Here is a 24,171-nt window from a genome sequence, read left to right as displayed (position 1 = left end):
TGATATCTTCGGGGGAGGCTCTACTCAAGGGATGGGATGCAAAGACTTTGTAGACCTCATAGGAAGGGAAATCTACTTTCCCTTTGCAGTGATGTGCAAATGGGTATGGTTGATTTTTGGATCTCATTGGTTGTCCCGGAGGGAAGAGAATGGAAGGGCTGGAGAGCTTTTCATGGTGAGCTCAATAGGGTGGTGGCCTTGTCTCAGTTATCTCCCTGTGATGGGTGCATAGCCGAGCCTCATCGACAAGTCAAGGGTGGTGTTTCTATTCCAGAAAGGTTAGCCATTGTATCTGCTGGAATGTGTAAAGCTGGGTGTAGGGAGATTGGGATTCCCATGTATGCTAAGATTGTGGCTGGGATGTGGGAGATTCTAGCAACTGAAAGACCATCCAGGGGCAGCAATGAACTGTTTGTGTTCAAATGCCACTAATGTTATGGCTGTTGCGAAAAACTCCAGATGTTGTAGTACTGGAATCACAGAGTAGGTTGTAGAAGACAGGTGACAACGGACAGGTGCATTGGCATGTTTGAATCTTTTTGGATGCTCTTGCTGCATTTGAGAGATTAGGGGGTAAATTTTTTGGAAGCTTTGGATTTAATCTTAAGGGTCCATGGGTTTCTTGTCGAACAGGCCTCAAAACAATCTGAAAACACCCCGGTTGGGCACTTGGGCTTCAATTGGATGGGCTTAATTTACCTCTAGGCTGGCCTGTGAAAGAGTGGTTGGGCTCTAACCTATTAAAAGGAAGAGGCCTGTTGCGTTTATCAAAGGAACCAACCGGCCCTACTCAGCAGCGAGTCAAAACATTTGTTGGGGATTAGTATAGGAATGATACTGATATGGGGGATAAGTGACGAAGTTGGATATTTCCAATTGTTTCTGATATGTTTTCGAAGTCATGTGAAGGGTTTTAGGAGAAGCTTATGGCCTAAATAAGACTTGAAAGAGAAGGCATTAAGCTTTAAATTTGTCACAAAAATCAAATAGAGTTAAAGATGCTAATTTGTTCCATTATTTATGATGCTAGGGATGGAAGTGCAAGTTGTAGTTGTGCTAAGGGGAAGGGCTCTTAAGTTAATTTATGAAGCTCATGATTTTATAATCGATGTTAGGGGGAATGATTTTTGGGTTGGGGGGGGGGGGGGGAGTGCCTTCAAGTGGGGAATTTGCTTAGAAATGGGAACGTGGATATCATTTGTGTTCAGGAAATAGAGTTGAAGCTCATTTCTTGTAGTACTCTACATAAGGTGCATAGTCAACGTGTAGATTGGTGTTGCTTGGATTCTATAGGAACCTTGGGAGGTGTATTGTTAATGTGGCTAGATGAGTGGTGGAACAAATTGATATTTGTGCCGGTGAATTTATTATTGTGTGCCTCTTTCAGAATTTGGAAGACAAGTTTCAGTGGGCCTTTGCAGGGGTCCATGGACTAAATTGTTACGATTCGAGAAAGTTTCTATGGCATGAACTAGCTGGTTTAATGAGTTGGTGGAACATGCCTCTGTGTATTGGGGGGATTTTACCATAACTCTCTAGAAAAAACTGAACATAACTCTCTAGAAAAAACTGAAGTTTACTTTTCTCATTCATACTGAAAATAGATTTACAAGGATTTATTTATAGATTACAATGCTGAAATAATAAGGAAAGAAATAACTAATTGATAACTAATTGATAAGGAAAGAAATAGATAAAGAAAGAAATAACTAAGGAAAGAAATAAGTCCTAAAGAACTCTCTTAGGATATTCACAAATTTACAACAAATTTCCTAAAATGCATTCTGATTGAATCATCCAACACTCCCCCTCAAACTGGCTTGAAGATATCTTCAATGGCCAGCTTGCTGTTCAAGTTCTCAAACTGTTTCTTTGGCAATCCCTTGGTAAATATATCAGCTACTTGTTCAGTAGTCGGAATATAAGGCAAACAGATCAGTCCACTATCAATCTTCTCCTTTATGAAATGTTTGTCAACTTCAACATGTTTTGTTCTATCATGAAGTACCGGATTGTGAGCAATGGCTATAGCAGCTTTATTATCACAATATAATCTCATAGGTAGTGAATTTTCAACCCTCAATTCTTCAAGTAATCTTTTAATCCATAACACTTAACAGATCCCATGGGCAACAACCCTAAATTCAGCTTCTGCACTACTCCTAGCCACCACATTCTGCTTTTTACTGCGCCATGTAACAAGGTTTCCTCCAACAAAAGCACAATAGCCAGATGTTGATCTTCTATCTGTTATACTCCCAGCCCAATCTGTATCAGTGTATATCTCAACTTGTAGATGTCCATGGTTTCCAAACAATAAACCCTTACCTGGAGTTCCCTTTAAGTACCTTAGAATTCTGTACACTGCATCAAAGTGGTCAGTTCCAGGCGAGTGCATAAATTGGCTTAATATAATTTCTGCAAAAGCTATGTCAGGCGTGTATGTGAGAGATAAATCAGTCTTCCAACCAGTCTTTGAAACTGATCTTTATTAGTGACTTCTTCAGGCTTGGCAGGTTGTAACTTTAGATTCGGTTCTATGGGTGTCTCTGCAGCCTTACACCCTAATAAACCTGTTTCTCCAAGCAAGTCAATTATATATTTCCTTTGTGAAACAAAAATACCTCTCTTAGACCTTGCAAATTCCATACCAAGGAAATACTTCAAGCTGCCCAAGTCTTTGATCTCAAAGTCATTAGCAAGCACCTTCTTTAATCTTTCAATTTCACTGCTGTCATTTCCTGTAAGAATAATGTCATCAACATAGACAATTAAAACAGCAACTTTTCCTTCACTTGAGTGCCTGTAGAATATAGTGTGATCAGCTTGACCTTGAATGTAACCGTGACTCTTTACAGCCCTACCAAAGCGTTCAAACCAAGCTCTAGGGGATTGCTTGAGTCCATACAATGACTTTTTCAATTTGCACACTTTTTCTCTACCAAGTTTACCTTCAAAACCTGGTGGTAACTCCATAAAAATCTCCTCCTCTAGATCTCCATTTAAGAAGGCATTCTTTACATCTAACTGGTGTAAGGACCAATGTACAGCCAAAGATAATAACACTCGGATTGAGTTTATCTTTGCCACGGGAGCAAAAGTTTCTTGGTAGCTAATTCCATAGGTTTGTGTGAATCCCTTGGCTACAAGTCTTGCCTTGTATCTTTCTACATTACCATCAGCTTTGCATTTCACAGTGAACGCCCACTTACATCCTACACACTTCTTCTCCTTAGGTAAATCAACAATCTCCCAAGTCCCATTCTTCCAGAGTGCATTCATCTCTTCAAGGACTGCTAATTTCCAATCTGGATGATCTAGTGCTTCATGAATATTCCTTGGAACAAATAGGTGAGAAATATTGGATGTAAAGACCTTATGATTATCAGAAATTCTATGATAGGACAGAAATTTAGCAATAGGATGTGTGGTACAGGTTCTAATTCCTTTCCTAATGGCTATCGGTTCATCAAAGTCTGCAGGTTTATCACTAGGAGATATAGTAGAAGAAGGGTTACCAGGAATTGTGGGCTGGACTTTTAGATGATCATGCTTTGGAGATGATGATTGACCTTGCTCTAGAATTGTAGGCTGATGATCTTTATTATTGTAATGATACCTTCTTGTAGTATAAACACGGAGCTCAGGAGTAGGATCATCATGTAGCTTTTCTCCCCCTGTTTGTGATTCACTTATACTTTGTACAGGAAGATTAGAATCTCCTGAGTTTTCTTTATTTAAAATTTCAGTTTCCTGAGTATTTAATGGATGAGATATGTCAAGAAAGGTATTAGGGAGAGGGCTGGAAGTTTGCCAAAAATGATCTTCACTCTCTTTCTCCCCCTGAAGATCAGTTGGGTTAAAATAAGATTGTGTTTCAACAAAAACAACATCCATACTCATATGAATTTTGTTTGTTTTTGGATTCAAACATTTGTACCCTTTTTTATTAGGTGCATAGCCAAGAAAAACACATTTTTCAGCCCTATGGTCAAGCTTAGACCGAAGGTGAGATGGTATATGAACAAAAACCGTGCATCCAAAAACTTTTAGGGGGAGATCCGAGACTACTCTAGTATTAGGAAAAGAATTTTTCAGGCAAGATAAAGGCGTAGCAAATTTTAAAACACGGGTAGGCATTCTATTAATGAGATAACATGCAGTTAAAATGGCATCTCCCCACAAATACTTGGAATATGCATCAAAAACATTATAGCTCATGCAACCTCAAGTAAATGACGGTTTTTTCTTTCCGCAATACCATTTTGTTGCGGCGTATCCCGACAAGTAGACTAATGTTGAATACCATTTTCTTTCAAAAAAAATTCCCAAGTATTGATTGAAGTATTCAGTACCATTATCTGTACGAAGGATACATATTTTCGTTTGAAATTGATTTTCAATCATATGATAAAAATCCTTGAATAATTTTGCACTCAGTAGGTATATCCAACAAAGGCGAGTGTGGTCATCTATAAAGGTTACAAACCATCTCTTTCCAGACAAGGTAGTAACCTTCAAAGGACCCCAAACATCACTATGAATTAAATAAAAAGGTTTTGATGCACGATATGTTTTCGACTTATAGGAAACTCGATGACTTTTTGCTAAAACACAAGTTTCACAATGAAAGGAATTACAATCCAAATATTTAAACAAACTAGGAAACATATTTTTTAAATAAGGAAAACTAAGGGTGTCCTAGTCTAAAATGCCAAAGCATTATTTGATCACGTACAGGAATAGAACTAGAGCTACAGCTCAGGCCATGAGCTTGTTTATTGTTGAATAGAGTATCATCAAAATAATAAAGGCCATCGATCATCCTAGCACTGCCAATCATTATTCCCGAGCTCTGGTCTTGAAATTCGCTATGAGAATAAAAAAATATGACTCGACAGTTAGAATCGCTGGATAATTTATTGACATACAATAGATTGCAAGTAAACTTAGGAACATGAAGAACATATTTTAAATCTATTCTTTCATAAATTCTAATAGAGCCTGTGCATGCTATGGGTGAAAAACTTCCATCAGCAATACTTGTTTATTACTCAAACAAGGAAAATAAGAATGAAATAATTGAGGGAGACTATTCATATGGTTAGAGGCACCTGAATCAATGATCCATGGTACAGGAATCGAATAAGCACTAGGATGATTACCTGTTTGGGCCAAGGAACTAGTAGAAGAACCATATATTGGATTAGATTTTAGCAGCTGAAGAAGATGATCCACCTGATCTGAACTAAGAAGGTTGGTCTTTGCTTCATTTGCTTTCGGGTTGGTGTGACTGCCTCCAGGTTTGCTGCTCTTCCAGTTTAATGGTTTTCCAGCAAGTTTCTCATGTGTGGCATGGCTTATTACAATAATCACACCATACTCGAGATTTTTCTTTATACCTCCTTTGAGTAGAGTATGGCCCCTGTGTAGAGGCATTAGCTGCAGCAACCGTATTCAATTTATTGGAGTTAGTAGCAGTCAAAGTCGAGTTCTCCACTGCTCCATCAGTTCCCTTCTGTTTTAGCATGACATTCTGATGACAATCTTCACGTGGTACTTCAGAAAATACTTCTCCAATTGGAGGCAAAGGCTGTCTGCTCAGAATTCTACCTCGGACTTCATCAAACTCGTCATTGAGTCCAGCCAAGAATTTAAATATTCTTGCATTTTCCACCATTTTTTTGTTGTGGTTGTAGTCATCCAAGCTCTTCCATTCATACCAATTGAATAGATCTAAGTCCTGCCACAGCCCTTTAAGGACATTAAAGCATTTTGTAACACTATCGTCCCCTTTTTGGGTCTTTCCAATTCTTTGTTACAACTCATAGATATGTGAATAATTTTCAAGGTCAGAATACATCTGACTAACATTATCCCAGAGTTTCTTAGCAGTTGAGTAGCACATGTAGTTAGCACAAATCTCTTCATCCGTAGAGTTCACGAGCCATGACATAATCATGGAATTTTCAGCATCCCATGTAGAATATGATGCATCTGTTTTGACAGGCATCTTGATTTCACCAGTAAGGTATCCAATTTTCCCCCTCCCACGAATATACATTCGCACTGACTGTGACCACCGCAAGTAATTGGCTTCATTGAGATGAATATTTGTAATCTGGACAGAATGAGGCTCGGTATGGGTAGGTTTGTGATTAGTGTTTGTCTTGATCAAGGAAAAGGGTTCGGATGTATCAGACATGATGAAAGAAAGGGATTAGGAAAGTGAAAAAAGTGGAGAAAAAAGTAATAAGAGTTTAAAAATTATGGCTGCTGGCATGTTTAGAGGGTAAAAAAATTAGAATGAGATACCTAGGTTCGGCTGTGATACCATCTAGAAAAAACTGAAGTTTACTTTTCTCATTTATACTGAAAATAGATTTACAAAGGTTTATTTATAGATTACAAGTACTAAAAAGTAAAAACTCGAGTCTATAGTTTTTCTCTCCGTACACATGTAACCACTCACGGTGGTGAGGGTGTCACGGCGAGGTTGTTTACATTTCCGGTGTAGTTTTAACAGTTTTTGGAGGGTGCAATGGCAGTATCACGTGAAGTAGGTATTGAGTCCAAGTTGATTATCCTTGCAAAGGAGTTAATTTTCGTTTTTCTGAACATGGATGGAAGGAGAGGTACGACTTACTGGTGGGCAGAAACACAACCCTGTGAATAGTAAAAATTTTGGAGGACTGCTTGAAGGGGGGAAAGAAGGAGGTGTATTCGGTAATCAGAGAAGGTTATTGCAGTTTTGTTGCTCAACAGTGTTCGAATAGGCGTGGGCGTTATTTGTCCATTGCCGAATACGGAAAGGAAGGAAGAACCCGGTTGCTTTTTTTTCCAGAAGGTGAAGATGAATGGGGATGGAGGAAAGTGAAAAACCTGGCTATCGAGATGGTTCAGATAAATGGATATGGGTCTGGAACAGGTGGAGGAGGGCAGAGAAATAGAGTGGAAAGGGATTCAAACATGGTGGCCAGAACCTTCAAGGAGGTTCTCACGATGGGAATGACGCAGAGGGGGCCCGTTGGTGGTGCAGGTCACGTCATTGGGGGGGAACGTTGAGCCCCACGCCATTTTCGAAATGTAGAGTCTAGCAGGCTAGTTGGACAGGAGACGTGGGTGTCCAGCAAAAGACTGTTGGAGCTACAGGGGCAGTTGAGGAAGCTGCAAAAGGAGATAGAGGAAGTCAGAAAATACGTCAAACTGGTTAAGGAAAAAGGAGGGAGAAGGGATGATGAAAGAATGAGGACTGATGCGGTGGCGTTTCAGAGGGATGGGTTTATTGAAACATATGATGCTGGGCCTCTCGTTGGGCAAGAAGCCGTGGGCCTGGAGATGGGCAGGGGGCCCCGTAGCCCTCTTGCAATACACGGAAACAAGGCCTCCACGAGTGGAGGGCTTGGGCCTCCTCAGCCCAGGTCCTTTTTTGAAGACCCAAACCCGGTTCAAATATCCATCAATCTGGGTTTTTTCAACCCAATCTCCTGCAACGCCTCTGAGGACCTGGTGACTTCACCGCGGCAGCCGTCGAAGGCAAAGGTCACGGCGACGACACAGAACTCGCCGACGGTGGTTCTAGAGACCGCCGACGAGCTCCTGGAGGCCCTAAGTGAGAATATGATGCCGCTGTGTTTAGCAACGACCCCGAGACTGGGATGGGTCCTCTCCGGCGCAGGGAGGACAGAGGAGCCCGATATGCTCAAATCCACTGGTTTTGGATTCGGTGGAGGCTTCTATCACACCAATGGAGGCAGTGGTTGAAGAGGAGGAGGGTTCAAAGGAGGTAAAGCATTCGGTGGAGGAAGAGAAGGAAGAACTCACCTCCCTGACATGTGTGGACAGTTAGGGTTGGATAACCTACCAGTAGAAGGAGAATTTATGGGTTTGCAGATCGGTAGGGTGGAGGAACTAGTGCCGTTGAACTTTCGCCTACCAGTGCAACCTATTATTTCAGATTTGGTCTTCTATAAGGTGAAGGAAATTCAAAAACTAGTGGGGATTGAGAGTGAAGGATATGAGGAGCAATTCATGGCTTTATTTACAGCTGTCGAAGCGGGCCACAATAAAAAAACTAAAGGCGAATGGAAGAAGCATAGGGAGCTTAAAAGATTAAATTGGTCGATGAACATGGAGAGTAGCGCTAGTAGGGGAAGGGTGAAAGGGAAGGAGCTGTCTGTTCCTCAATGAAGCCTAAAATTGTGTCATGGAGCGTCCGTGGGCTAAACGAGGCAAATAAGCGGCTACGGGTTAGGAATCTACTTCGGGAGTGGAAGGCGGATATTGTGTGCTTACAAGAGACCAAGCTGAAGATGATTGATAGGAAAATTGTGAGGAGCCTATGGAGGGGTAGTCATGTGGATTTGTCATTCTTGGCATCAAACAGGGCATCCGAAGGAGTTGTGGTAATGTGGGATAGACGGGTGGTAAAGAAAGTGGAGGATTGCATTGGGCAGTATTTGGTAGCATGCTCATTTAAGTGTGTTTTTGATAATTTCTTATGGGCTTTTGCAGGTGTTTATGGCCCCAACCTAGACCAGGCAAGAAAACTTTTGTGGGAGGAACTAGCAGGGATTCATTCCTGGTGGGGACTTCCATGGTGTATAGGGGGAGACTTCAATGTGGTGAGATTCCCGAGTGAAGTTTCGGGTACTAGAAGATTGAGACCAGCCATGGAGGAATTCTCGAAGTTTATTTTTGATGTGAACTTGGTGGACTTGCCACTTGCTGGGGGCATTGCGACTTGGTTAAATAATCAGTTATGGTCTAGATTGGACCGGTTCTTAATTTCTCCAGAATGGGAAAGCCACTTTCTGGATGTCTGGCAAACACGTTTGCCCCGTATTGGTTCCCACCATTGGCCTATTCTGATTGACTGATGCGGAGTTCATAATGGCCGTCGGCCGTTTAAATTTAAGAATATGTGGTTAAAATCGGAAGGGTTCGTGGAGAGGGTCAAACAGTGGTGGTCTTCTTATCATTTTCAAGGTACTCCTAGTTTCATTTTTGCAGGTAAATTGAAAGACCTAAAAAGAGATCTAAAAGAATGGAACTTAGAGTCTTTTGGCAACGTAGAAGTAAATAGGAAAGCCAAGCTGTTGGAACTCCAAGAGATTGAGAGGTTGCAAGAGGTACAACCACTCACTCAGGAAGAACAAGATAAGAGATCATAGTTGGTCACTGAGATTGAGAGATTGATTCTGTTAGAAGAGATGTCTTGGTAGCAAAAGTCCAGGGCACTGTGGTTGCGGAAAGGAGATCGAAACACAAGTTTCTTCCACAGAATTGCAAATTCACATAGGAGAGAAACAACAATATTGAGAAGCTGATAGTGGACGGTGCGGAGTGTAGTTATGAGCAGATACTTCACAATCATGTAGTCGATTTTTATGAGAACCTACTGACAAAGCAGGAGGGTTGGCGGCCTCCCCTAAATGGGATGGAATTTGACACTATTGGGTCAAATGACGTCTCTCGGTTGGAAAGGGAGTTCGAGGAGTTGGAGGTTTTTAAGGTAGTGAGTAAGATGGCCAGGGATAAAACACCAGGATCGGATGCTTTCTCTATGAGCTTCTTTCAAGATTGTTGGGATGTATTAAAAGAGGACCTTATGAAAGTTTTCCAGGAGTTCTACATGGCTGGAAAATTTGAGAAAAGTCTAAACACCACTTTTATAGCACTGATACCCAAGAAGGTGGGGGCTATGGATTTAAAGGAGTTCCGGCCTATTAGTCTAGTGAATGGGTTGTATAAGATAATTTCGAAAGTACTTGCAAAGAGAATGAGTGAGGTTATGGGACAACTTATTACTAAACCCCAAAATGCCTTCGTAAAAGGCAGACAGATCTTGGATTCGGTACTAATTGCCAATGAATGCCTTGATAGCAAGTTGAAGGACGGAAAGTCAAGGATCATGTGCAAACTAGACATGGAAAGGGCCTACGATCATGTTAACTGGGATTTCCTTCTACATCTGCTAAGGAGATGTGGTTTTGGGGAACGGTGGAGGGCATGGATACACTAGTGTATATCTACGGTAAAGTATTCTGTGTTGATAAATGGAGTTCCAGTAGGTTTCTTCCAGAGTTCTCATGGATTGCGACAAGGGGATCCATTGTCACCTTTACTATTCGTGATAGTTTTGGAGGCCCTAAGTAGGATGCTCTCGGTTTTGGTTGAAAACGGACTCTTAAAAGGGATCCCAATTGGTAACACGGACAGGGATACTATTATCATTTCTCACCTCCTGTTTGCATATGATACATTTATACTATGTGAAGCCGAGTATAATCAAATGCAAGTGTTAAAGACTTTACTCTTTTGCTTCGAGGCTGTCTCTGGGTTAAAGGTGAATTTGGAAAAATCAAAATTGGTGCCAATTAGGGGGAAGTTTCTAATATTCGCCATCTAGCGAGAACGATGGGGTGTAAGATATCTTCTTTCCCTATGACTTATTTGGGACTTCCTTTAGGGAGTGCCTCGAGGGCTTCCGCGGTGCAGGATTCAGTAATAGAAAAAATAGAGCGGAGATTGACGGGGTGGAAGAGGTTGTACTTGTCGAAAGGTGGAAGGACTATATTGATAAAGAGTACACTCTCTAACTTACCTACTTACTTTTTATCTCTTTTCCCAATACCAGCAAGTGTGGCGGTTCGTATTGGAAGCTCCAACGAGAGTTCTTATGGGGGGGCTTGGGGGAGGAGTTCAAATTCCACTTGGTTAAGTGGGAGCAGGTGTGTCGTCCTATATCAGGGGGAGGCTTGGGGGTTCGAAACCTAAGGATGTTCAACCATGCGCTATTAGGCAAATGGCTATGGAGATTTGCCAACGAACATGACTCTCTATGGAAATTGGTGGTTGAGAAGAAGTATGGTGGTCTATGGGGGGAGTGGTGCACTAGAGAAGTAAGGGGAGCTTATGGAGTGGGGTTATGGAAACATATAAGAAGAGGATGGGGGGTCTTTAATCGACATGTAAAGCTTTGTGTGGGCACGGTTTCAAGAATCAAATTCTGGAGAGATGTATGGTGTGCTAATAGGGCTTTGAAAGACTTGTACCCTTCTCTGTTTCAGTTGGCTAGAGATAAGGAGGCTTCAGTGGTAAAAGTTATGGAGTTAGAGGTGGGCCAAATTCTTTGGATCATTCATTTTAGTAGGGTTGCACAAGATTGGGAATTAAGTATATTTGCGGACTTCTATAGCCTCATATACTCCATAAGACCCAATAGCCAGCAAGAGGATGTGTTGTGGTGGTTTCTAACAGACAAAGGTAATTTTTCAGTTCGCTCTTTCTATAAGACCCTCACCCAGGGGCCCACCTCTCCGTGTCCTTGGAGAAAAATCTGGAGAAATAAGGCTCCTCCTAAAGTATCATTCTTTGTTTGGACTGCATCCTTGGGAAAGATACTTACTACAAAGAATCTGAGGAAATGAAGGATCATTATAGTAGACTGGTGTTGCATGTGCAGAAGAGGGGGAGAGTCGGTAGACCATCTCCTTTTACACTGTGATACGGTAAGGGTACTTTGGAATGAGGGATTCTCACGATTGGATATGGTTTGGGTTATGCCTAAAACTGTGGAGGCGACACTAGCTAGCTGGTCAAATATAAGGGGCAGAAAACCAATTAAGGCTATCTGGAAGATGATTCCTCTATGCATTATGTGGTGTGTATGGCAGGAGTGAAATGAGAGGACCAAGAAAGATCAGTAGAGGAGCTTAAACTTTTATTTTTCAGAACTCTTTGTAACAGGGCTATTGCTGTGGATTTTAATGGCATGACCATGCATGATTTTCTTGTCTCTAATGTGCCTACCTAGTTAGGGTGTTAGAGCTGTAATACTGACTTTGCCATTGATCACTACAATTTGTTTATTTATCAAACAAAAAAAAATTTATAGATTACAATGCTGAAATAGATAAGGAAAGAAATAACTAATTGATAACTAATTGATAAGGAAAGAAATAGATAAGGAAAAAAATAACTAAGGAAAGAAATAACTCCTAAAAAGGAAAAGATAAATCTCCTAAAGAACTCTCCTAGGATATTCACAAATTTACAACAAATTTCCTAAAATGCATTCTGATTGAATCATCCAACAAACTCGTTTTCCTTGCAAAAGATTGGGTTCAAGTTCTTTGAGTCTGCCCATGGAGTCCTCTTATTTTATATTTGATATGAACATTATGGATATGCTGTTAGTGGGAGGAGCTTTCATTTGGTCTGATCACTGATGCCCCGTTTGTTTACCCAAACCTAAACTATCTCATCTCATCATTACAATTTTTTCAAATCTTCATACAAAATATAATAAACAATTCAACTTTTTCAAATCCTAAAACAAAACTAATATTAAAAAATTATATTATAACAATATTTTATTCAACTACAAAACATCTCATCTCATCTCATTTGAGCTGTGTAACCAAATGGGGCCTGAGATGTCCCAGCTTGGTCTAGGTTGGACTGGTTTCTAATTTTCTAGGATTGGGAAGAACACTTTCCCAGTGTGGCTCCAAAGCATCTAGATAGATTCTGCTAGATTCTGCTTTGATCATTTTCTAGTTTTGTTGGGTTGTGGTGAGAGTCAGGGTGGAAAAGGATGTTTCGAGATAGAAAACACATGGCTAAAACCAGAATGGTTCTTGTATAGAGTCAAACAGTGGTGATGCTCGTACCATTTTCAAGGTTCCCTTAGTTATATTATGGCACAAAAACTTAAAGCTCCAAAAGCTGGCTTATGTGCTTGGAATAAAGAGGTGTTTAGTGGTTATTGGCACAAGGTTGAGGAAGATAGAGCTTATCACTAAGCTGGTAAGGACAACCCTTACAGAGGAGATATCAGATATGTATCGAAGCCCTTGTTGCAAGAGGGCGATATAGGGATAGACTTATGAAGTTCTTTCATCAGGTGGCGAACTTGCATAAAAGAAATTACTCTATTTACTCCTTACATTTTGACGGATCACACTGCACAGTTGTACACCAAACAATTTAATTGGCAGCCCAAGTTGTTTGGAATTTTTTTCGCAACTCTTGAAGAAGATTTGAAAATTTGAAAAGAGCCTTAATGCCACGTTCTTGTCCCTTCTTTGAATGAAGCCAGGGGCTGATGAGGTGCAGGATTTCCAGCCTATTAGTCTAGTTGGTGGTGCTTATAAAATTAAAGCTAAAGTTCTTGCAAGTAGAATAAAGTTAGTACTATCAAAGATCTACATTTCTCAACACACCTTCATCAATGGGAGGCAAATTCCATATCTGTTCTTACTGCTAATCAATGCCTAGATAGTATGCTGAGATCTGGGGAATCAAGACTGATTTGCAAACTGGATATTGAAGAGGCATACAATCATGTCCATCGGGGCTTACTCTATTTGTTGAAAAGGTGCAGGTTTGGGAAGCAATGGTGTGGCTGTATCAGGCAATGCATCTCTTAAATCTATTGCTTTCTTCAGCAATTCTTGAGGTATAAAGGCTAATGTTATAAAGGCTATGAGTAGGATGATTTTTGCTAAGGAGCATGGGAGCTTTAGTTGGGTTTCTTAGTGGGGGCTAGGAATGGAACTGGGCTTGGCATCTCCCATTTGTTATTTGCTGGCGATGCATCACCTTCTTTTACATTGTGAGGTTGGTAGCACCACATGGAATTTGATCTTTGATCTCTTTGGGATAGACTGGGTGATGCCATCTCGGGTGTAGTACTTCTAACATGTTGGAATGGCAATTTGGTAACCATCAGTGCACACCTTTGTGCAGGATGATCCTATTGTGTGTATCATGGTGCCTATGGAGCGAAAGAAACCAGGATGGTTTTGAGGATTGCTAAAAGTTGGTGTTGGAATTGAAGTCTTTTGTTCTTAACACCCTATCTCATTGGTTAATGGCTCAACATGATGTTACTCTTTCTGGTTGAAACTTCCTCTTTCCTTCAGATATTTAAGTGGATCTTATGTATACCTTGTGTCTATCATTTTCAACTTGCATTTTTTTTTTTTTTGGATAAGTTCAACTAGCATTTGATAACATATGTGCTGCTTCACAGTTTCAATCCCATTATGTGTGGTATGTTGTATATGTTCACTTTGTTGGATGCATGTTTTCTCTGTTTAGTTCTTTAAATCATTTTATATACAAATTCTGGCTGTTCCATTTTCGAGTATTTTGATTTAATGCATTTTCATTAGGGATGAATATGCTAACTTAACTGAATCCGTATGACTTATTGAAGTCAATTAAGGGGGTTTCTCTTTTTGGTCATTTGCCCACTTTATCTGAATACTCTACTTTTGCAATGCAGTTTAATAGGGGAACAAGTGCCATGCAACACTACGTGGCAACACGTTCTATGTTTATTGATGTGGAAGTAATGAATGCAGACACAAGGTTGGTACTTGGGGACCAGGGTGCACAACCTAGTCCTAGCAATGTTGCTCGTGGGCTGTCTTTGCTCTACAAAGAAATTACAGGTTTGAGACTGGTCTTAATGCAAAATATTGAGTTCTTCAACAGATTTGTAATATCTTTTTTGTTTCTCTTGCAGATACTGTACGTAAAGAAGCAGCAATGATTATGGCTGTATTCCCTTCTCCTAATGAAGTTATGTCAATTCTTGTTCAGGTATCCACGCAGGGATTCTTTTCACCCCTAGTTTACATGAAATCAGGCTTTGCTTTAAAATTTTATTGGTATGTAACTTGATAAACAAGAGGATTTTTTTTTGGTAATATTCAGCGAGTTTTGGAGCAGCGAGTGTCAGCTCTCCTGGACAAATTATTAGTGAGGCCATCTCTTGTGAATCTGCCTCCTATGGAAGAGGGTGGACTCCTATTAGTGAGTAGGACAACAGCTTTGTTTTTTCTTCTTGTGCCAATGCCTGGTTGAACTCGTTCTGATTTAAGTTGTATTTAAACTTGGGTGATCAGTATCTTAGAATGCTAGCAGTGGCATATGAGAAGACACAAGAGCTAGCTAGAGACCTGCGAACTGTTGGATGTGGTGACTTAGATGTTGAGGGTAATGAACTATTTCTAAATTTCATGCGCTGTTGTGTATTTTAACTGTACTTCTTCTTGTTGCAAGTTTCCCATCTCTACTTAAAACTGGTTTGGATAACAGATGTTAATGAGTACTGGAATGAATCATTTTACAATGTTCACCGGTAAACTTCATATGATTGAAGGAAATGTACAATAGACTAGTTTACTAGAGGAACACAATGTCTTGCAGAATTTTCATGGTATCTTATGAGATTGCTCAAAACTCAGGATGCCTGCTATGGAATAAGGACCTTCCGTAGGTTGTTATGGCGTTTCTGTTGCAATAGTTGTGGGAAAGCCATTTAGGTGGTTCTGAGTTGGGAATGCAACCTCTGTTTATGATGCCTGTAACTTGCATTACCTTGTCAAATATACGAGGCAGTCTGTTGTTTGGTTTCAGCTGGCTTGATGAATTGATTAATTGATTTTAATATTTGTTTCTTATAGCATTTTCAATGGTCATTAAGATATTATTTTATATTAAATTGATGCATTGATCCATCTGGGTAGGGCTTTCCATCATGGGAAGAGAGAACCCCTTTAGTAGGCCTAGACGGGTGAAAATGACGCTATATGTAAGGTCTTTTTAGGTCATATCTAACCAACTTTATAGTGGATATATTTAAAACTTTTCTACACTTACAGAAAATATTCCATCACATAACATAATATAATATAACATAGCTGGCGAACTTGAATTACTATTTATTAGTTGGATAACAGTGTAAGCACTTTCAACTGAACCTTTTGGTATGAACTACACTATCATTTGGTTATATGATTCAAGCACAAGTTTCGCTTTATATTCCTAATAACAACCTCTGTTTTGGTTCAGGGCTCACAGAGTCTTTGTTTTCTGCTCACAAGGATGAATATCCTGAACATGAGCAGGCCTCTCTCAAACAACTATATCAAGCAAAGGTTTCTTCGATTTGATCAAAGTTAATTTTTTTTTTTTTTTTAACTTCCATCTTGCTTTAGCAAAACCTGTAACATGAATATGCTATGCAGTTGGAGGAATTGCGTGCTGAGAGCCAGCAGATCTCTGAGTCAACTGGGACAATTGGGCGCTCAAAAGGAGCTTCCGTGGCATCTTCTCAACTGCAAATATCTGTCACTGTTGTCACAGAGTTTGTGCACTGGAATGAAGAATCACTATCCAGATGCACATTATTTTCATCTCAGGTAATATTTGATCCTGCGACTAACATCACATGCTTTTTCCAGATGCAATTTATTTTTACCTCAGGAACATCCTGCAATTAAGATCCATTTTTGGGTGTTGTTCGATAGCCACCAATAGTGGCCATATATGCATCCTATCCATCGGAAATTTTGAGGCTCTGGTGGCCGCCATATCAAACATTGTGTCAATATCTAAACTTAGTTTCATACCCACATCAAATCTGGTAAAGCTAGAGAAAATCCCCCATCCCTTCTTTCTGTATTTCCACACTGCAACTCCATACGATCCACTTACTTCGACTCCAACTCCATACTGTCAAATTGGATTGAATACCTCATTTGTGAGGATTTCCTTTCATTATATAGGCACAAGTGTGCATGATACAAGGCTAGAATCAAGCCAAATTTACGGGAATCAAATCTGTCTACGGAAGGAAACAAGGACCATTTACATAATCTGTCTAAGTAAAGAACATGATCTGTCTAAGTAAGGAAGTATATATATACAGATTAGGAAAGCTAAATAAGGAAGGTAGGAAAGCTAAATGGAAGGTCCTGCTGTCATCCCCCCTCAAATTGATGCTGGTCGGTCAAGAAGCATCAATATGCCCACAAGAAATTGATGACGTTGTTGTGTCATTGCTTTTGTAAACACATCAGCAATTTGGAGATCAGTAGAAACATGAGAAAGAGAAATGATACGAGTGTCCAAGACTTCCGAAATGGAATGGCAGTCCACCTTGATGTGTTTTGTACGTTCATGAAAAACAGGATTTGCGGCAATCTGAATGGCACTAGTGTTGTCAGCATGGAGAGTAGGATTGGACTGAACACAACCAAGCTCAGCTAGGAGATCATGAAGCCATAGAATCTCAAAACAAGCAGCGGACATCGCTCGGTATTCAGATTCAGTAGAAGATTTGGAAACACAACTTTGTTTCTTACTCTTCTAAGATATAGAAGAGTCACCAAGAAATATGCACCAACCCATAATAGATCGTCGTGTATTAGGACATCCTGCCCAATTAGCATCATTCTAAGCCACAAGGCGAATAGAAGTCCCAGTAGGGAAGAACAGGCCACAACTAGGAAATCCTCAAAGATATCGAATAATACAACGAACATCAGCTAAATGTAGATGATGTGGAGCCTACATGAACTAACTAACTTGCTGGACAGCAATGAAATATCAGGTTGAGTAATAGTCAAATAGTTCAGGCTACCCACTAATTGTCAATACATAGTAGGGTTGGAAAGGAGATCACCCTCCTCCCGATGATACTTCGTGTTTACTTCCAGAGGAGTATCCACAAAAGAAGTATCCTGAAGACTAGCCAAAGTAATAAAATCCAGAGTGTATTTATGCTGATTCAGAAAAATTCCGGATGGATCAATATAAACTTCCAACCCCAAGAAGTACGTAAGAGGACTAAGATCCTTCACATGAAATGCTTTTTTTTTTTTATAAGTGAAAGTTCATGGTAGCTAAAGACGTTTTATTTTGGGTAATTTTTAGATTCACTTGCTTTGGGCTTCATATGAAATGTGGCATGAAGATGTTGCTGCAGTCGGGTGATCAAGACAGAATTCATCCCAGTAATAACAATATCATCAACATAAAATAGAAGACGGACAATGCCAGTAGATGTCTTGCAAAGAAAGAGTCATATTGACTCTGCTTAAAAGAAAAATGAATCAAGGTGGATTGGAATTTATTAAACCATGCTCGGGGAGCTTGTTTCAGCCCAAATAACAAGCGATTCAACTTACAGACATCCAAATAAGAAAAGGATGACAAACCAGGTGGAATGATCATGTATATCTCTTCTTTGAGATCATCAAGAAGAAAGGCATTTTTGATAGCCATTTGATGAAGTGGCCAACCTTGGGATGCAGCAACAGAAATGACAGTCCGTACCGTAGTCATCTTGCAATTGAAGCAAAAGTCTCCTCATAGTCCACCCCATACTCTTGCCTGTTGCCAACCGATCCAGTCCTGTCAGAATGCAGCTTGATAGAATAAACTCATTTGCAACCAATGGCTTTAACCTTAGTAGGACAAGGGACGATATCCCATGTATGATTATCCCGAAGATCCTGAAGCTCTTCGGCCACTGCCTCACGCCAACAGGCATGTTTAGCCGCCTCGGAACAACCTGACAGAATGGGAATGGAAGACAAAGTAACATGAAGAGAGGTATGCAAGAAACCATAGTTATCTGGTGGACAAGACACTCTGGTCGAATATTGAGGAAACCTGTAGAAGATATAGTCTAAGCAGGTGCAAATGGTAGATCAAGCTCAAGAAGGGGCAAAATGGGGCGTCGTCGTTCATAAACAAGTCCAGGTTTGAATTGGTCAGGAGGAGTCAAGTCATCAAAATGTGGCAAAACATGCATCTAATGGAACATGAGAAGAAAATGACTGATTGTCAAGGAAGACAACATGTTGGGAAATGCGAAATCTATTATTACATGGATCATAGCAAACATAGGCTTTGTGGGAAACACTATAACCCATAAGAGTGCACTTAACGGATTGAGCAGATAATTTATAACATTCATGGAATTGGATGGCAAATGAACAAAACAAATACAACCAAAAGTATTCATATCAAGATAATGAGGATGCTGATGATAAAGATGAAAGTAAGGAATTTCAAAATTCAAGACACTAGATGGCAATCTATTAATTAAATAAACTGTCGTAGATAATGTTTCAACCTAAAATTTAGGTGGAACAGATGAGTGGAGCAATAAAGTACGAACAATATCCAACAAATGTCTATATTTATGTTCAGTGACACCATTTTGCTGAGCTGTATAAGGACAAAACCGCTGAGAAAAAATGCTGTTTTGTTGGAGAAAATCATTAAATTCACGAGACATATTCACCACCTAAATCAAACCATAGAATTTTTGATTTTGGAAGAAAGTTGAGTCTCAACATAGGCGAGGAATTGTTGGAAAACAGAAAAGAACTCAGTTTAGAACGAAGAAAATAAATCCAATTATACTTGGTATAGTCATCAATAAAAGTAACAAAGTATTTATAATTAACATGGGAGATAACAGGAGAATTTCCCCACACATCACTATGAATCAAATTGAAACAACTTTCAGCATGACTACCATGAGTGGGAAAAGAAAGAGAGATGAGAAAATTGATCTTTATTGCCCAACAAACTAGAGTTTATTAGATGGGATAAAACAACAGAGTTAGGATGACCCAACCGTTTGTGCCATACTTCACTCTTATTGTTGATAATATTACAAGAAAATGAAATAACAGCAAGAATGGAAAAATGCAGAGGAAATAAATGCCCAACTTTAGGCCCCTTCGCGAGTATCTTCCCCGACACATGATCTTGCACAAGACCACAATCACGAGAAAAACGAACATCACAGTTGTTATCAACCAACTGACTGACTGATATAAGACTAGTGGAAAGTTTAGGAGATGCAAAAACATCTCTAACTGTGGAATTGAGATCCCCAATAGCATGAGTAGGTAATTGACTACCGTTAGCAATCTGAATGGACAACGATCCATTATAAGTCCGAACATTACTAAGTGTATCAGAAGAATTAGTCATGTGATTAGATGCTCCCGAATCAACAAGCTACAATAAGGATGGAAGTGAACCGTTACCTTGCAGCCCTAAGGCTGAAAATGCTGAAATAATCATCTGCTAGACCATCTCAGTAGTAAGAGCAGGAGAGTCACCAGTAGAAGTGGAAGAAGAGGAACCCACAGTAGCTTGATAAGCATTAGCCTAATGATTTTGGGATGAATAGGACATTCTTTGATAATATGCCCCGGCTTCTTACAGTAGTTGCAAGATTTCCTAGCACATTGGTCAGCAATATGTCCGTAATCCTTGCAGCTGAAGCATTTAACTTTCCACATGTCTCGTTCCTTGCCTTTCACGTGAGTAGCATAAGCCACTTCATTTGGTATTATTTTATCATGCTGATAAGGGGCCTGTATGGCAAGACGCTGCTACTCACGAAGTAACTCCCCAAAAAAAACATCCAAAGAAGGCACTGGATCATGGTTAATCAAATTGGAGTGAGTGGCTTCAAATTCAGGTCGTAACTTCATTAAGAATTGGTCTCGCTTACTTATCAAAAGTACTGATCTCGCTTGCTTTGTTCATGAACGTCTTGCACAACAAAGAGAGATTCCTCTGGTACCTTGGCATGAATCAGGTCAGTAAATTCTCCCTAGAGATTATTAAATCCAACAAAATAATCTTGAATAGAGAAATCACCCTGAGTGTAACTGGCAATCTCGTACTCCAACTGAAAATGCCTGCAATATTGTCTTGATTATATTCTTTCCTTAGGTATTCCCACATAGACTTCGTAGTCTTATATGGTCTCAAATTAAGAACAATAAGAGGATCTACAGATGCTAAAATCCATGCCATCACCCTAGCATCTTTGATCTTCCATTGAGCCAACTTAGGAAGCTCAGTAGGAGCCGGATCACTCCCATCTATATGACCCCATAACTCTTTCCCCAGAACAAATAAATGAAATTGAAATTCCCCGGCAGAATAGTTCTTACCCATGAACTTCACAACAAAAGATTCGGAAGACATGATGCCCGTAAGTGAGAAAGAAAACAAAACACAGGTGCAACCAAAAAAAGACTTGCCCAAGCACCATAGAAGGTGCCGACAGAATTATAGCAGTTGCCAGCCAAGGCTCACCTCCACAAATGTGCCGATAGAACAACACCCAGCCCAGGCAAAGATTGATGACAGGCTACAAACAAGAACACAAAGGTTCCCGTCTAATCTCTGAGAGTTATCGCAGCCAAAAAACTTCCTAGATGGTGCCGATAGATCAACAACTGTCACCCACCAGGTAAAAAAAATTCATAGCCCCCTAAGAAGTGCCGACAGTTTGGTAAGTGTTGCCCACCAACGAAAAGAAATCCCACTAGAAAGAATCAGGAATATTTCAAAGTTATGGCTCTGAAACCATGTCAAATTGGATTGAATACCTCCTTTGTGAGGATTTCCTTTCATTATTTAGGCACAAGTGTGCATGATACAAGGCTAGAATCAAGCAAAATTAACTGTAATCAAATCTGTCTACAAAAGGAAACTAGGACTATTTACATGATTTGTCTAAGGAACATGATCTGTCTAAGTAGGGAAGTATATATATACAGATTAGGAAAGCTAAATAAGGAAGGTAAGAAAGCTAAATAAGGAAGGTCCTGCTATCACATACGACCACTTTCTACATAAGCTTCTTCAGATTCTCCCTTTGACTCCTGTTGCCCAGTTGACTAACACAAGAGGGGGGGTGAATTGGGTTATATTTAAAAAATTAGCAATTATAAATCAAATACAGAATATAAAATATAAATAAAATACGAAATAACAATAAATATAAAGAGTATGGGTAAGAGAGAAGTAAACTCAGTATGTTAACGAGGTTCAGCCCCATTGCCTACGTCCTCACCTCAAGCTACCCCTTGAGGATCCTCAAATTCACTATTCAACATCCTTCAGGTGGAGATAGAAACCTATTACACCTTAGAACAATACCGCTACAAAGGATCCGTGTAGAACACCCTCTACACTTGCAATCACCTTACATGTGGTGATTCAACTATTCCCTGTGTAGAACACTTTCTACACGCACAAGGGTTATATATACCTTTTTACTGATACAAAACTGATAGTGGGTTGGTTATCAGAAAACACTCCTCAATGAGTGAAATAAGAACAATACAGTGCAAAATATATCTCTCAAAATGAACAAGGTTTAAGGTTCAATGCATAGGGAAAAGAGAATGAAAGCTTTGAATGAATGTTGTATGCTCTTGATGTTGTGAATGTGAAGCTTTCAAATGATCTATTTATAGGCATATGAGACTTCAAAGATTCACATGTCAAAGACAACATCATTCACTTTTTCAAAAAATTCAAATAAAAGTTTTTTCTTTTTCATTTGTCAAAGACAACATCATTCATTTTTCAAAAATTTCAAATCTAATCTTTTACTTTTCGCATATAACAAAAGGAATACTATTAACTTTTCAAAATTTTCAAACAAAATCATCTACCTTTTGTATAAGTCAAAAAGAGTATCAATCACTTTTGAAGATATTCAAATAAAGCATGCACATGTGAAAGATGACAATCAATTATTTTTAATATTTTCAAAATTCAAACATTTAATCATGTCATGCGCATGGGAAAGATGACAATCAATCATCTTTCAAAAATTTTAAATTTAATTTTCAAAATATTCATGCACATGTGGAAAATGTATTTTAATGCTTTATGATAAAATATTAATTTTGAACCTTAATCCTAATTTCGAATTTTTAAGAGATTTACAACATTACAATATGAGCTTTAATGCGAACTTGTTCCCTTCTTGCTCATGCTTGATTCCTTACTATACTTGATTCCATTGTGTAGACAACTTGAGATTAAAACTCATTTATTTTTTGAATTCATTTGTTATAATCAAAATCAATGTGTAAATATATAATTGTACGAAACTTGAAACCTTGGATTCAACAACTCCAATAGAGATTGTTAAGCCTATGTTCTTAACCTCCTTGGGCTTTGCTGCCAGAACCGTGAGATAGAGAGACAAACTTGTAAGAGAGAGAAACAGAGAAGAGAGAGGGTGCTGGATAGAAGCAGAGGAGCATGAGGTGGAGGAAGCTCACTTGTCGGTTCCTTGGTTTTCAGTGCAAATGGCTGGTCGTGAGAGGGAGATGACCATGGGCTTTCAGCAGTGGAACACAAGTTGGCATGCGGGGCTTCAGCTGGCTTGTTGACAGGTGCGGTGTGTTGGGAAGGACTGTTTGGAGGAATGCAGTGTGTTGGGAAGGACTGTACAGAGGAAGAGAGGCAGAGCTACATCAATGCCGAGAGAGAGAGAGAGGGAGAGAGGGCTTGCTAGGTGGTGCAACTGTTGTAACGACGATGTGGGAAAAATAAATGGACGATGATGAGAAGGTCCGTGTTTTGATGTAGCAATAATGTTGGTTTTCCTTGTTTGCTTTGGTCCGAGACCAAGGGAGAGAGAGTATGAGATCTGTGAGGTAGGGACAGTGTGAGATGTGTGGATTGAGAGAAGCATAGAGTTCTTCCAGTTTTGGCGATGCAGAGAAGGAGAACAGCGATATGTAGGAGGGGTCTAGGCTGTGGGCTATTTTAGAGAAAAAGAGATGGGGCTTGCCGTGGGTGAAAGGTATTTTATGAGAAAATAAATTTCACTTCATCAGTTACCATGCATGGGAGGAATCTAGAGAAAGAAAACTGTAGTTATTGTGTTGGAATAGAAGCGTATTGTGTGAGGGTCTGAGTGCTATTCAATTACCAAAGGCTTGTTGGTTTGGGCTTGTCAAATGGGCTAACTCTAATGGGCTGGGGTTATAGAGGGTATTAGATGGGCCTTAAATAAATTCTTGGGCCTATTGGCCCAATAACATATCCAACCCAAGTGTGGGCCACGTATCAAATGGGCTTGTAAAGTTCATGGCCCAAACAAATAATCGTAAAGCATGCATTTGTAAATGCATTTTGCTTTCAATAAGTGAAGCGCTTCAGGCTTTGTGCTTAAGCGCTCTTTAAGTGCGCTTTTTTTACCAACACTGGTGAAGGTTATAAAAATTCAAATGTTTGGAAGATGTGGAGCACTTGGTGATAACACAGTGCTTGACCTTTTAAGGCCCAAAAAGGATAGTGCCAGAGTTGAAAGCTTCTATATTCAATACTCTTATGATTGGATGGCTACTAACCACAACTTTCAATCTCCTGGTTTTCTAGACTTCAAAGACTTGCTCTTTTTTCTTCTTCTTGTTATTTAGGTGTTTCCTTTGTATACTCCCTATGTACTTGGGTGCTGGGTTGCACATCCCCTTTGTGCTTTTATTAAAACCCCTTATACATAAAAAATAGTCAAAACTA

General features: G+C 39.7%; 1 protein-coding gene across 2 annotated transcripts in view; it reads left to right on the top strand.

The window, feature by feature from the left end:
• LOC122280675 (exocyst complex component SEC10b-like) overlaps positions 1–24,171 on the top strand; it is a 41,236-nt gene that overhangs the window by 6,602 nt on the left and 10,463 nt on the right. For both annotated transcript variants that reach the window (XM_043091650.1, XM_043091651.1), the window contains exons 10-15: positions 14,297–14,465; positions 14,540–14,616; positions 14,731–14,829; positions 14,922–15,012; positions 15,871–15,956; positions 16,047–16,220. In XM_043091650.1, the coding sequence (XP_042947584.1) occupies positions 14,297–14,465; positions 14,540–14,616; positions 14,731–14,829; positions 14,922–15,012; positions 15,871–15,956; positions 16,047–16,220 (696 nt within the window). The remainder of the gene's footprint in view (positions 1–14,296; positions 14,466–14,539; positions 14,617–14,730; positions 14,830–14,921; positions 15,013–15,870; positions 15,957–16,046; positions 16,221–24,171) is intronic.

The sequence above is a fragment of the Carya illinoinensis genome, chromosome 11 (assembly GCF_018687715.1).
Source record: "Carya illinoinensis cultivar Pawnee chromosome 11, C.illinoinensisPawnee_v1, whole genome shotgun sequence".
Classification (NCBI taxonomy): Eukaryota; Viridiplantae; Streptophyta; class Magnoliopsida; order Fagales; family Juglandaceae; genus Carya; species Carya illinoinensis.
This window is presented reverse-complemented; position numbering and strand designations above follow the sequence as displayed.